This window comes from Coturnix japonica, chromosome 3 (assembly GCF_001577835.2).
Source record: "Coturnix japonica isolate 7356 chromosome 3, Coturnix japonica 2.1, whole genome shotgun sequence".
NCBI classification, from domain to species: Eukaryota; Metazoa; Chordata; class Aves; order Galliformes; family Phasianidae; genus Coturnix; species Coturnix japonica.
Genome location: NC_029518.1, coordinates 88,872,861 through 88,886,676, shown reverse-complemented (window position 1 = coordinate 88,886,676; position 13,816 = coordinate 88,872,861). Strand labels below are relative to the sequence as shown.

At 37.3% G+C, this 13,816-nt stretch overlaps 1 protein-coding gene across 8 annotated transcripts in view; it reads right to left on the bottom strand.

Moving 5' to 3' along the window:
* Positions 1-541: 541 nt before the first annotated feature.
* Positions 542-13,816, bottom strand: part of LPIN1 (lipin 1) — a 64,247-nt gene continuing 50,972 nt past the window's right edge. For all 8 annotated transcript variants that reach the window (XM_015859437.2, XM_015859438.2, XM_015859440.2 and 5 more), the window contains 6 exons: positions 13,457-13,605; positions 12,087-12,173; positions 9,665-9,817; positions 7,793-7,907; positions 4,879-4,982; positions 542-4,095 (listed from right to left, as the gene is read on the bottom strand). In XM_015859437.2, coding sequence (XP_015714923.1) covers positions 3,936-4,095; positions 4,879-4,982; positions 7,793-7,907; positions 9,665-9,817; positions 12,087-12,173; positions 13,457-13,605 — 768 coding nt within the window. In that variant the 3' untranslated portion in view covers positions 542-3,935. The remainder of the gene's footprint in view (positions 4,096-4,878; positions 4,983-7,792; positions 7,908-9,664; positions 9,818-12,086; positions 12,174-13,456; positions 13,606-13,816) is intronic.

Here is a 13,816-nt window from a genome sequence, read left to right as displayed (position 1 = left end):
TTAATCACAATGAATCATAGAATCACAAGGTTGAAAAGGACCTATAAGATCATCTAGTCCAACCATCCTCCCTTTATCGTATGTATCTACAGAAAACCCCTAACCATATCTCCTAGCTCCCTATCCAGATGCTAATGATCCCATTCAATCAGACTGTTGGTCTTTCAGACCATGCTAGGAATTAGACAAAGAGATGGATGATGAAAAATCTGAGGTGAGGTAAGATTCCTGACTGGTCCAGTTTGCTCCAGTTCCTGTCTGATTTACACTTGGCTCCCAGGTGCTGTTCTCAGATCCCAGAACAGTGAGAGCCCAGAACCCAGCCTTGTCTTTCTCAGACTCCTTCCAGTTGAAAAAGCTCTGGATCAGACTCTGGAACAGCAAATATTTTCTAAGTGCTGGAAGCTTCACTGGACAGGCCCAGTATGAGACAGGCAGCTGAGGGCAGATTACAAACCCGGTGCTTCACAGTTTCAGCAGGTCTGAAAAAGCACTCCTGCAACATCATAGCATACAGGAAAAAAAGACACAAAAACAGAAGTCAGACTTTTTGTATTTGCCTTTATTACAATATATAGTTCTATCATCGTTGCATTCAGCAGATCAAAATGAGGCATTAAAATAATTTTCATCATTGCAGAAGCACATACAGAGTAAATACTGTATATAAATAGGCTGTGAAATAATAACCCATATCTACAAATAAAAATACCCAGTACCCTCTTCCTCTCACCCTATATTACAGCAGTAACATTTTATCTTTAACACAATTAATGCACCAAGCGTGGTATTCTGTCCCTCAAATGACACAGCTGGTGATCATGGTCATCAGCTCCATGAAAAATAAACATCAGTCACTCCTCACTGCTGCACGTTCCAGTTTGTGTGTATTTTATAAATAGAACATACAGTGATTTCACGTGCCTGCATATCACTAGCCAGATATTCTTTCTAAAACAGAAACCAGCATTACACTGAAAGTTGATTCTTTTTTTTTCTTTCACAGAAAGAGTAGGAATTTGTTAAACCATCTTTTTTTTCTTCTGTAGGAATTAACAAAGCAGTTCAAATATTATGCATGTAATTGCTCAGCCACCAAACCAAAATATCTTATTCTCTCTTCAAAAGATTGGCAATGTTTCTATAACAGGCCAAAACTTGGATTTTCTGAACTATTTTTTCCATCAGCAATTTTGATAAGCACAAGTTATAAATATAACACACACATTTGTTTCACTCTCAAGCTCAGATACAAAGGGGATATACCATATGTCATAAATAAGGCGTTAACTTCACAGGACCATAGAAATGTTGGTCAGAAGGGACCCCTGGAGGTCATGTAGTCCAACTTCATGCTTGCAGCAGATGTTTGGCAATGTGAGACCAAGTCAGACCCAGCCCTTTTCACCAACTCCTGAACAAACCCCAGGTGAGGATTTCACAGCATGTTGGGCCTAAGTGCACCAGTGTGGCTCTATGCCTAAGAACGTGACAGAATTAAAATGACCACTTATCCACACTACCGTTTGGGTTGAAATACACTCCAATGCAATACGAAATAGGTTATCTAGGATTCTTTAAGTCATAAATAAAAACCACACAGGCTTCAGTTGCAGATAACTCTCTGGGAATTTTTCTTATGGAGGAAGCTGCTGCAGGTTAATAAAGAATTAAAAAAATGATAGAAAATTGATAGCTTCTTACTGAAGAGCAGGGTTGGTTTGGTTTAATTTTGCATCACAAATGGCTTGAAACACACCTTTGCCAAAACTGAATCACATAGCAATCAGTGTATTCATCCATTAATTCCATCATTAGTGACAGCTATAAACTGACACTTGAAAGAAAGTGTGGCTATATTTAGAGATGAAACCACCTCAGTTTGGTAACTTGAGATCCTCACTGACTGTCTTACAGGTTTGAGAAATGTGCTACAGGTTTTCTGACAGTCAGTTTGCATTTTCATTACATTTGCAAGGAGAGAATATCAGTCTGGGTTACCAAACACACATTTCTTTCTCTTAGTGTTTGTCTATTAATTCCAGTGTCTCCAAAGTGGACATGCAATGAACCAGCAATGTTCATGTAAAAAGGAAGACTGAGGGCTCACCACTGCACACTGCAGCTGTGTGCACATTGCAGCTGTGCAATGGGCTGCACTTAGTAATTGCTATTGAAGGCACAGGAAAATCGTAAATTGGCCCCCTGACATCTCAGATAAAGCCTGCAGCACTAAAAGTTTGAAAGCCCCACTTATAGAATTACCATCCCAACTACGTTGTTATCACTCTTTTGACATGCAAAAGCAGAATCTGTTGAAAGAGAACAAATGTGATACAGAACAGCTGTTTGCAAACCTTTGGGTGCTAACCAACCACAAACACATCTTAAAATTTCTCCTGGACCATTCTTCCTAAAATCCTTAATTGAAAACACTGCAAAACAGCTGCAAAACATGTACCACAGCCTCACAGATCTCAAGCTGGCAAAGACCACAGCTTATGAACCACTGTTTCGGCCATACTGAAATCCTACATACACGGAATCCCATGATGTCATTTTTAGTGTTTCAGAGAACAGCTAGGTTTTTAAATGTACTTTAAAAGAGGAAAAAAACATCCCTTCCTTAACTACAAGCTCAATTTAAGAAGTATTTGGCATATGGTCATTTGATGCATACATTTTAAAGCAAAGTACCACACTGTATAAAGGCAGATCATTTGGAAAACATTATCAACTGATCTGCAGTATTGCTTCTATCACACATAGTTGAATCTTAAGGCAGTTAAGAGCAAGTAGCAAAAACAGTACATATAGGTCGTGTCTGAACAAATGAGCGGAAGAAAAGATGGAAGAGGAAATTTTAATCTCTTGGAGCAATGTAAATGGCACTAAAAGTATCCATTCCATTCTTTATGATACAGAAACAAACAAACAAAAAAAAATCCATACAATAAAAACCTGAGATGCATCACTCACCAGCATCAAAGTTCACATTTTAACTCAAAAAAGTTTCAAATACAACTATTCCATTTTGACAAAATCCTCACAGTTTTCTTGGCTCGGCAACATCTTGAAACTCAGCACATAATGCTGAGCAAGATGTCTTCACTGAGGGAAAATCACTGAAGCCAAACTACTGACTTCAGTAAGATGGGCACTACACACAGCAGCCTGCATCTTACACTGCCACACTTATCTTAATCCAAAAAGCTTTTCCTGAAACGTAGTACTTCTCAATATGAAGACTATCAGGATCAGGTCATCTTAGTTATTTCACACCCCATTTATATTGCACATCATTCATTTCCAAACAGTAAATCATTATCAGATCAAAACAGTAGGCTGGAATAAATGAACACAGCTCCACTGGCATTGATGGCTACACCAGTTTACAGCATCTGAGGACCTAGGTCAGTAATTATTTCAGGTTCCTCCAGAAGCCATCTGGTCCAATCCCTCTGCTCAATTATTTGCTCTTTCAGAGGATGGAATCTGGCATACAGACTGCAACACGCATCACAAAATGACATCAGGACTGGCAAGTACCTTCAGCTCCCTAACTCGCAGTGGTGTCTGATGAGATGAAAGACAACTTCAGTAATACACAAAGGATACAGAACCACTTAATGACCTTATGACAGATCTAACTGCAACTCCATCATCACTGCAATTTTATTTAAGTAATGAAACTGTATGGCACAATTTGAGTTGCTGAGTGAAGAGTGAGGGATCTAACTCCCATTCCTGGTATGGCTCACTCTTGTCATCTGGAAATGTGACAAAGTATGAAGAAGCATTTCTAAGTTTGCTTACTGCAAATGAATACAACATCACAGATTCCAGCTGAACTGTCAACAGTAAAAGCCAAATGATGTTCTTGCAGCGTGAGCTAACACTTTCTTTGATCTGAGGCTGGCAGTCTGGAGATGCAGTTAAGATGAGTCCGGATGTACATCCTGAGTTTCAAAAGGTGGCAGAGGTTCCCTCCAGTAGGTAAACTGACTGTAGGTATCAGAACAAGGGAAATCTGAAGAATGGCTTCTTTTCAGCAAAGGGAAAATATGGTCTACCACTTCACACAGTCTGACATAGCTGAAAAACAAATAAATAAATGCAACACCAAACCATTTCAGATCACAGTCACAGTCCCCAGTCAAGACATGGCTATACCTATATGAACAGGCTATACTCCTTACATGAATAAAATTGAGTTTAATTTTGGTGTCTAGCTTCTAACCAGGATTCACAGGTCAGATTCAGAATCCACCTTTGCTTAGAATAAATACTTTTCTAGAAAGAAAGAGGTGCCAATTTCAACCCAAATCACCACCTGAAACATTCAGGCCCCATATTTGTTTCTTCATTGGCATCCAGCTTGATTCAAACAGCTCCCTGCTCAACTGATCATTCACATCCATGTGCTCACTTTGATTCCCCTTCCATTAAGTGCAGTCTTAATTTCACAAGACCTTTTCACTGAGATGCCTAAGCATCTTGATGGAAGCCCTCAGCCCTTCCTTTACTTTTTTCCTGGCTCTTCTACATAGAAGTTTCAGGAAAAGGAAATTTTGACAAAGCCACAGAAAAGCAGATGGCTTCACAAAACTGGTTAATATCTATGCAGATTAAATTGTACACTTGTTATTCATTATTAAAGTAGATAGAATATGTTACACTAAATACAAAACAATTTCTGTATCAGTTTAACCAAAAAAAGAGTGGAAAGTCTGTATTTTATTTTACTTAATATTTTATTTGGCACACCCTAAAGATTTTTTCATTACTAAAATTAAATCCATCTTTGGGCAACTTGAGTCATATGTTATAAAAGGAAATTAATTTCATCTATAAAGTGTTAGGGATAAGATCACTTACGATGAGATGTTTGTCTTTGCATGTTCTTGTATAAGCTCTCCTTTGGGGTTGACCGTAAATATTCGGTTTAAAGAAACACCCACTTGTTTGTATGAATAAACGTCCTAAATAGAAAGCAATAAATAAATAAGTAAATAAAGATTCTGTCTCTGTATACTAAAGTTCATTGTGGAATATATTACATAGAATACATCTGCATAGCACTGTAACTGTATCTACCTGCTATGAATCTGAAATTCTATAAAAGTCTCTAAAACTTTGCAGACTTGAACTCAGTAATGAAAGGCCCATGAAACAATTTACAGTTAAATACGGAGTTTGCCACTTCAATTTAAACTATTGATCAAAATCATGTTGTTCTGTTTCTCAGTTAATTCCCCTGACACAAAAATAACATTCAATAAAAGCCCAGTGTTGTTCAGAGGTAAAAAAAAAAAAAAAAAAAAAAAAAGTATTTGAAAGTATTTGCACTTCCATTTTTCTTTCAATTTTTCTTTCAGATTTCATTCCCCAAGTGTGTTGTACTGACTATCTTGCAACAACGTATAGATGCTAAAACATAACTGGCGTAAAACAGTGATTAGTTTGTAAGGACAAGGTCAAGTTATAAAAAGTATTTATATTTAAACCCCAGGAAACATCTCCCAGTTCTTGAGTTTGGTGCAATATCCATAAATTGACTTTGTATCAGAGAACGGGAAAGCAAGGTATAAAGACTGTAACTGCAGGTCTGATCCCCAGGAGGTAATACAGATACAACTGTGGGAATTAATTAAACTGGAAGAGGGAGATTTAGACTAGATATTGGGAAGAAGTTATTTACTGTGAGAGCGGTGAGACACTGGCACAGGTTGTCCAGAGAAGTTGTAGATGCCCCCTCCCTGGAAGCATTCAAGGCCAGGCTGGATGGGGCTGTGAGCAACCTGGTCAAGAGGGAGGTATCCCTGCCAATAGCAGGGGGCTGAAACTGGATGATCTTAAAGGCCCCTTCCAACCTAAACCATTCTATGATTCTATGCTATGGTATGCAGTTCGAAGTAAGAGTTGAGAACAGGGCCAAGCTGCCATGCAAGTCTCTGGATATAGTTTTAAATTTCAGGTGGTGAAAGTTTAATGAAGATATGCAAACAATTTCTACACCATACAGTATGCTGTGTGCACCTGTAATGCTTGCAAGTACTGAAATTTCACTGAGTTTATTTGGGGAAGAGAAAAAAAAACTAGCAAAGGAAATTGAGAAAGCTATAATCCTGGTGTTCACAAAGCATAACTGCATTTCACATCTGAAACAGCAGTCAAAGGAGATATCAGTAATCTCTTTAGAAACTCTACAATTCTGCTTTACTTGAAGTTGTTATTGATGCATGAATGAAAATAATGATTTTGTTTTACTTTGAGGTTCATCTATAATGTAAAATCACAATAGCAGCCAAAATATTGCATGTGATGTAACAACCAGATACAGCAGTGGTCGGTCTATGGGGACCCCTTCCTGTCCTCACTGACTATGCTTTTAAATTATAAAACTCTTTAGATGATGAAGCTGAAAAAAATTGTCACTGCTCATAAATACCAGCAACCCTAAGAAAAAATGTGGGATAACTGTAGGAATGAGTTCCAACAGAAAGGCATGCTGAATTCTCTCAAATGTAGCTACAACGTGCATGGTTTCAATGCCAAAATATCTTGCCAGGCACTTTCATCCAACATTTAGGCATCTAAAATGCTCAGTCTCTAAATGTTCTCATTCACACTAACTATGGCTGGTGTCCATATTTATGCTGGTAATTTCCCCAAGCTATCAATGTTTTAGCTAGTAAACGCATCTGAGGTCTTGCACTGCTGAGCAGCTAAGGCTGGAATCTATTCCATGCTCCTCAAGCTTAAATATTACTTTTAGATCTTTTAAAGTCAGCAGAGAGCACCCAAGTCACCCTTGAGAAGCATTCAATTTATCTCCACCAACTAAAGAAGGAAGGAACCAACTGGTTAGTTATAACAGGGAACAGGAAAGGTCAAGGACCATTCTCTCTAGGCTGTGTTACAGGCTGCACTATATGACAAATTTGTTTCTACTGGAAATACTAATCAACAGTACATTGCTGGAGCAAGTAGCAAATGCTCTGCTGATGGGCTCACGGGCACAAATAACAGTCCCATCTGCTTAACTTAGGTGCCCACTAACACTGTAAATACTTAAAGATTGCTATTTCCTGTGCCAAAACCATTTTTCAGATCATGGTATCAGTACAAAAGAAATGGTGGTCACATGCTAGGGTGCCTCTGCCCTAGCTTTGCTTAGGTTATATGAAGTCTCAGCATCCTCCCAAAGGCTGTATCCTTCTGTGGATACATGTAAGTGTCCTTCGGGCCATGACAGGAGTAAGAAAAGCGTACAGTACAATATTATTCTCCAAATGGGTGAGAAACCTGACTTCCCCTCTCTGTGTCAAGAAGCATGTGAGTTTCTCTGCAAAGCAAAAGGCTTGATTAAGTGGGACATCCAAATCCTTCTAAGTGTTGTGGTTAAGTCTATGTTCCACTGATAATCGTATAAAAGGATTTGGTGTTTGTCTACAGGTAACTCATTGGCACTGTATCAGTTGCAGTAAAATGGTATCCGTATTTTCCACAAATGCCTAAGGATTTATTTATTACATAGTTAGGGTTTAGATCAGTATTTAGTATTATGCTAAGCTACAAGAATATAACATAGTTGGATTGCTGCTCTTGCACCTCTGCAGCCTACACTGTGATATCTTTGAGGAAGAACTTTTTTTTTAATCCTTTGCATAAAACCTAATAAAATATTCTATAGTTCCATTTAAAGCTTCTCAGTTTTAATGCAACAGAATGGTGAAATAACAGCAATATTTCTGTTCTCTGCAATAAAATAATTTCAGCTATTACTCACAGCGGGTCTGTTTCCAAAAGCAGCATAAAAGGGTTCTGTGTTAGGATAAAACAAATTTTTTATGTCTGTCAAACACTGAACTTTGAATTTTTCTGGCTTTTTCTCTATCACTTCCCTGAAATGATATAAAAGGAAAAAAAAAAAGTGAGGGAAGCATAAACCAGTTTAACTTTATTCAATCTTCCCTTCCCCCCCATCCCCACCCTCCACCCCCACCCCCCCCCGGTTCACTCAGGACTCCTGCTAAGCTTTTCCTCCATTAAATCTTCATTTGGAAGTCACAATCGCCACAAAGACAAAAGTAGCATTCCTAAGCTTACATGATGACTGTGATAAATAAATCCTCCAAAATGAAAACTTCTACTGTAGCTTAAGTAATAAAGATGGTTACTGAGCAAAGATGGTTGATTACAGGGAGTCGTAGCTAAATAAAGACTTATGAGACATAAATGAAGTAAGCAGCTTCCTGAGAACTGCAGTATGATTCATATAGATTATATTAGCCACCACAACGTATGGCTTTTTAATCACAATTTTTTCATTTTTTTAAATTAAAGGCTTGTAATTAACGTATGTGCTAAAAGGACCTCAGTCTGTTAAGATGCTTCTACAGTCAGGGTTATCCACCACTAACTAGCAGAAGTAATAAAAAAAATCTTCCATTTCTTTTCAGTTGCTCCTTACAGGATACAGAATTCATTAATGAACAGATAAGCTGCCTCATCTCTGGGTAAAAACCCTTTCATAACAGCTTCTCTTGGCAAGGATGCCGAACAGGTGGTGAAGTCTGGAGTTCCCACAACAGAGAAAGACACCAGTATGACACAGAAGTGCTGAAGAAGCTTAGAATCTTCCATCCTAGTATCATCATATATGCCAAGGAAAATGCAAGTAGCACAAATGCTTCATAGGAATATTACAGCCCTTTGAAGTGCAGTTTCACGTATAAATTAGAGTCTGAGCATGTGTAAAGGAGGAATAAAACCATCTTTCCCCAGCCCCCTGTTGTTAGTACCCTTATAACCACAGTGAATAAATTCATGGGTAACAAGTCATACATTGCCCACACACCACAGAAGTTAAGAGAGATAGATGGGCATTTTTTATTCAAAAGATGATACCAAAAAGAGTATTACTTGAAATATATTTCTAGATATGGGGAACGTAAGATGACAGCACCTATCCTTTTACCATGACTATTATTTAATCAGTCTAAGAAGAACACTGTGTACCTCCACGCTCTCTTATATTTGGAACATGACTGGTAACACAACCTGTATAATGCCATTCAATCAGGAGAACATCTGAGCAACCTTCTATTACAAATTCTAATGAAATCCTGTCACAGCAGCATTTTACAGCTTAAAATATTTTCAGTAATCACTTGACATACTTCACTGAATTAGGAAGAAGGTACAATATTCATATCTGCGCTGTCATGATTCATTTATTACATACCAACACCTAGAAAGAACATTACTTCCCATGTAGAAAAGCACAATAAAGTCAGGACTACAAAGAGATCACTTTATTTTCACGTGAACTTCTAAAGCCAACAAGAAATAAATATTATCATGCACACACACGCAAATAGGAAAAAAAAAACCAAAAAAACAGGCAACTTTTACCTAAACTTAAAATTAAGTGATTGCAGATATACGTTGGGGTGTATTTAAGAGAGAAACTGAGCAATATGCTTATCTATTTGATTGTGGTCTTTTCTTCAGCATAATTTTTTTTTAATTAAACTCTGGACCACTGTGTAAGTAAAATCATTATGAATGATTTCAATAGATCCCATTAAAATGCTGACATGTCAGCTTTCACCAACCCCCCCAAGTTTCTTTCTACACAAAAGTGATATCACAGTACCTGTGCAAAGCTGAGAATAAGCTGCTTGGACTCAGCAACACTGGCCCTTGTGGCAGCACAGTTCCACGTTCATTGACCCAGTGCAGGTACCCCCTGGTCATGTCTGCCATTCCAATAGCACGTGCTGAGCAATACAAAAATTTATATCCATTTCTGTAAACAGAAACAAAAGAAGATAACACTGTTAAAAATAAAGCAGGTGTTTTGAAACAAATAAAGTTTCGAGTTTGTTTTCTTATCACAGGGGTTAAACAGCTACATTTAAAAGGAACAATTTATGTCAGAATGCTGGACAAAAATCTGCTTGGTTTGATTACAGTTAATGATTTACACCTAGAAGGGGCTTATTTATCTCTTCTCATAGCTTCTACTTTCTACTTACTCTCACATACTAAAACTACAGGCATTTGTGTTAGCTAAAAGTACATCTGCTAAGAGGAAGCACTTGGCATAAAACAGACATGGGCATATTAACCTTTGCTGTATTAACGATGTTATAGTCCTGCCTTCTGGGTGGGGAAAACTGGTCTACGTGCAGCAGCAACATACTCCTTTCAACTCTGAGCAAAGGAAAACTGCAAAACATTGTGTAAGAAGTGATCATGACACTGAAATAAAAGTTTCAGCAGAAGTTACAGGTTCCGTCAGAATGCAACAGAGTTGAAAGGCATTAGTTCAACTTAATAGCATATCCTTTTGCAAATCCTACATGGGAATGTGAAATAAATGCATATTCAGTGCATGCATGGCCATTAAATATAACTATTCAATATTTCTGTAGCGTTCAGCTGTAATATTTAACTGCTACATAATTAACTCAGTAATTTGAGAAATAACATGACTCTATTCTGTTTTCCTGTTTTTATGATTTCAATCAGCAAAGCCCTAACAATTGACCAGCACAGAAATAACAACTACAAGTAAAAAGAATAAATAACATTTTCACCAAAGACAACGCAGAGTCTACACACAGGAACTAAACAGTGTACATGAATTCAAAGGCTGCCCTGTTTTTTCTCTTATCATGCATGTATATACAGAACTAATGGATGGACCAGTCTGTCCGGCACAATTTAGATTCCAGCAACCACGGTTTTATAATTTATCATTTATGTAAAACAAGCAATAAACAAGCCCTAACATAACCACAGTGCATAGAACCATTCAGATTACCTAAAAGTACAGTTATGATATGTTCCAGAGGTTCTTCAAACAGCTGCAGTAAGCTCGATATACAAGAACAGCTGAATGTGATGTAATAAAATACATTCTTCCCCTCCCCCCCCTTCCCCCACAAACACACACACACAGTGTCTGTTCAACAATCACTAAAACTTGTTGTTGATACTAAATGTACAGATATATGAATACCAGAATATTACAGACATTTCATCTGATCCCGTTCAGATACCCACTAACTTTTCTCCTAGCTTCTTTTTTCCCCTCAACTACTACTGAGGAACCTCACTACCCTCACAGGACAGTTCTATTCATACTTACCAGAGGAAACATCTCAAGTTTCTCTAATTACTCAGGCCCTTTGCAACATGTATCTCAGTAACTTTCAACACCTTTAAAAATCTTTTAACATTCATAAATTTGCAACTAAATAACAGAGTAACAGCAAATATTCATATAGGCAAAAAATGAAATAAATCATATAACTATCAGTAACAAAGACCAACATCACTGTATATAAACACAATGAGTATCTTAAATGGTCCTTTCCTGCTCAGGAAAAGATAGTGTGCTCTAGAAATTTAATATTTAGACAGCTGGAGTCCACACTTCTCTAAACTTCCTTTCTGTTTGCTGGAAACAGCAGAAATTCCCTTAAGCTGTCTCATCCCAGATATTTTAGATTTCATCCTTGAACAACAGATAAAGAAACTCATGTCTCTCTACTCATCACTTTGAAAGAAAAACAACTATGCAATTAGCTTAGATTAGCCACCTAACTTTCAAGCAAGCCAGCTTTGGCAAGAATTCCACCTACAGTGACCACCCTCAGTTAAACAGTCCCTAGATGTTTTGCAATGTCCTCAACAAGGAGAGATGGAAAGGTCTCATACGCTAACACTGTTGCAACTCCCAGGTTGTAAGAACTTCCACTCACTGAATTTATACAACTCATTTGGATTACTACGTTTTTTTCTGAACTGAACTGCATCTGTTTGGGACAATTAGGAGAATAACTGCTACTCCTTAATTGACAGGAGACTTCTGCTCCTGCCTGGTACCACAAAGCAGGCATTGCTCTGGCTATCAGACAGCAGATAGTTACACTATGTAAGCAAAGGGATACTGATGAGATTTCTCTTAACCTGTAAGCATAACAGTCTATAAAGATTTTAACTTTTGCGTGCAAATGAATAAACACAGACAAGTCACAGACATACCAACAGATTCACTGAATACTCACTGGCTCACTTTATGGTACAACTTTGCAATCCCTTGGTGCGTCCAGTCTTTGCCTAGAGTAGGCAAAATATGACCTAAAGTATCTGACCTGAATAAAAGAAGAACAATGTAATTGAAATGAAGAACAAAACCAACTTACTGCTTTTAACTAATAACAGATGAGGCTAACACAAGTCCCCCTAATTAAATTACCTAGCTGCAGAAGAGAACTAGGTTTTCTGCAAGGTACTGATTGCCATCAGAAGAAGGTAAGATCATTCCCTTTTCTTTCAAGACAGTCTTGACACATTTATGCTATTTGAATCAACCTAGTGCCCCAAGATATGTTTTCTACCACAAGCTAGTGAGCCATAAGTTAAGAAGGAAGTTACAGCATACAGACTACCAGTTAGACCTATGGAGGAGACCAGTTAGTACTAACCATACTTTTTGAGGTTTTCCTTTTCTAAATAAACCAAATCTAACTATAAGGTAGGCAAGATTGTAAAGTTTCAAGCATGCAATAATACTCTAACTTCTTCAAATACCCAAGCTGGCAGTTGGTCATATATAGTTATAATAATTTCAACATATTTTCCACTTTATGTTAAAGAAAACTATTTACAATACAATAATAATCAAAAGTACAAACAACTGAGCACCTCACTAGATTAACTGTTATATGGATACACAGCAAGAAATCCAACCACCCTAAATATCTTGCATCTGATAGAGAAAAGATTCAGCAATGGCTTAGAATTCACAATAGTATTATAGGGTGAAGGGATTCGATTACTGTCCAGTCAGCTCAACCACAAAGAAAAAAGTTGGTCTCAGTTTACTGGAACTAAATGAAGAAATAAATAAGAAACCAAGAAAATAAGAAGGCAGAGTAACTAATCCGTGTTGGCAACCAAAAAACAGTTTGCCCTTCAACTGATTAACTGTAATGGAGAAAGAAAAAATAGCTTTAGTTCAAATCAAGTATTTTAATTCAGACCAGATTAGTTTTGGAAATCCTTTGGGCTTTTCTTTGTTTTGTTTTTTTCTGTTTTGTTGTTGTTGCTTTTAATGCATCTATTGAACCTCATAAGTGTGATAGAGCAAGAAGCCTATGATTCTGTGGAACACCCTGCAATGCTATTGTAAAAGCTATAATGAAACACCAAAAAGTGAAAAATTGTGAGTGTTTGTAGGATGTTTTTTTTTTTTTTTTATGAAATAATGATTCCAGACAATGAGTCTTGCAGTGTTTGAAAACAAACAAAACTAAAACAAAAAGCTCACAGACTCTATAAATTACTAAATACGATGACTCCTTTTCCCAAAATTCCCTGTTTTTGTTTTAGTACAATGGACAGAAGCAAATAGTCTCTCTATTTACAAACTCACCGTGTAATTGTTCCATCGATGTCAGAAATAATAACCTTATCATCCCAATCCCATAGGTAAATGGTGCCTTCACAGCGGCAAGTACCTTGATATTGTGTTGTAACACTAAAGGTCACATCATTGGGACCATTCTTCAGCTTTAAGCTTTTCTGCAAGACATTATCAGCAAGATTATCAACAATTTGAGTATGTGAAATGGACATCATGAAAACAGAAAGCTACAGATGACCATTGCTTTGGTCACACAACCTTCTTGCTTTCAACAGAGCCATTTTCTAAGTAAGGTCAGCAGAGATATATATGGTGCATATGAAACACTGATTTATGGAACAGAATGAAACAAAATTCTGATCCATGGTA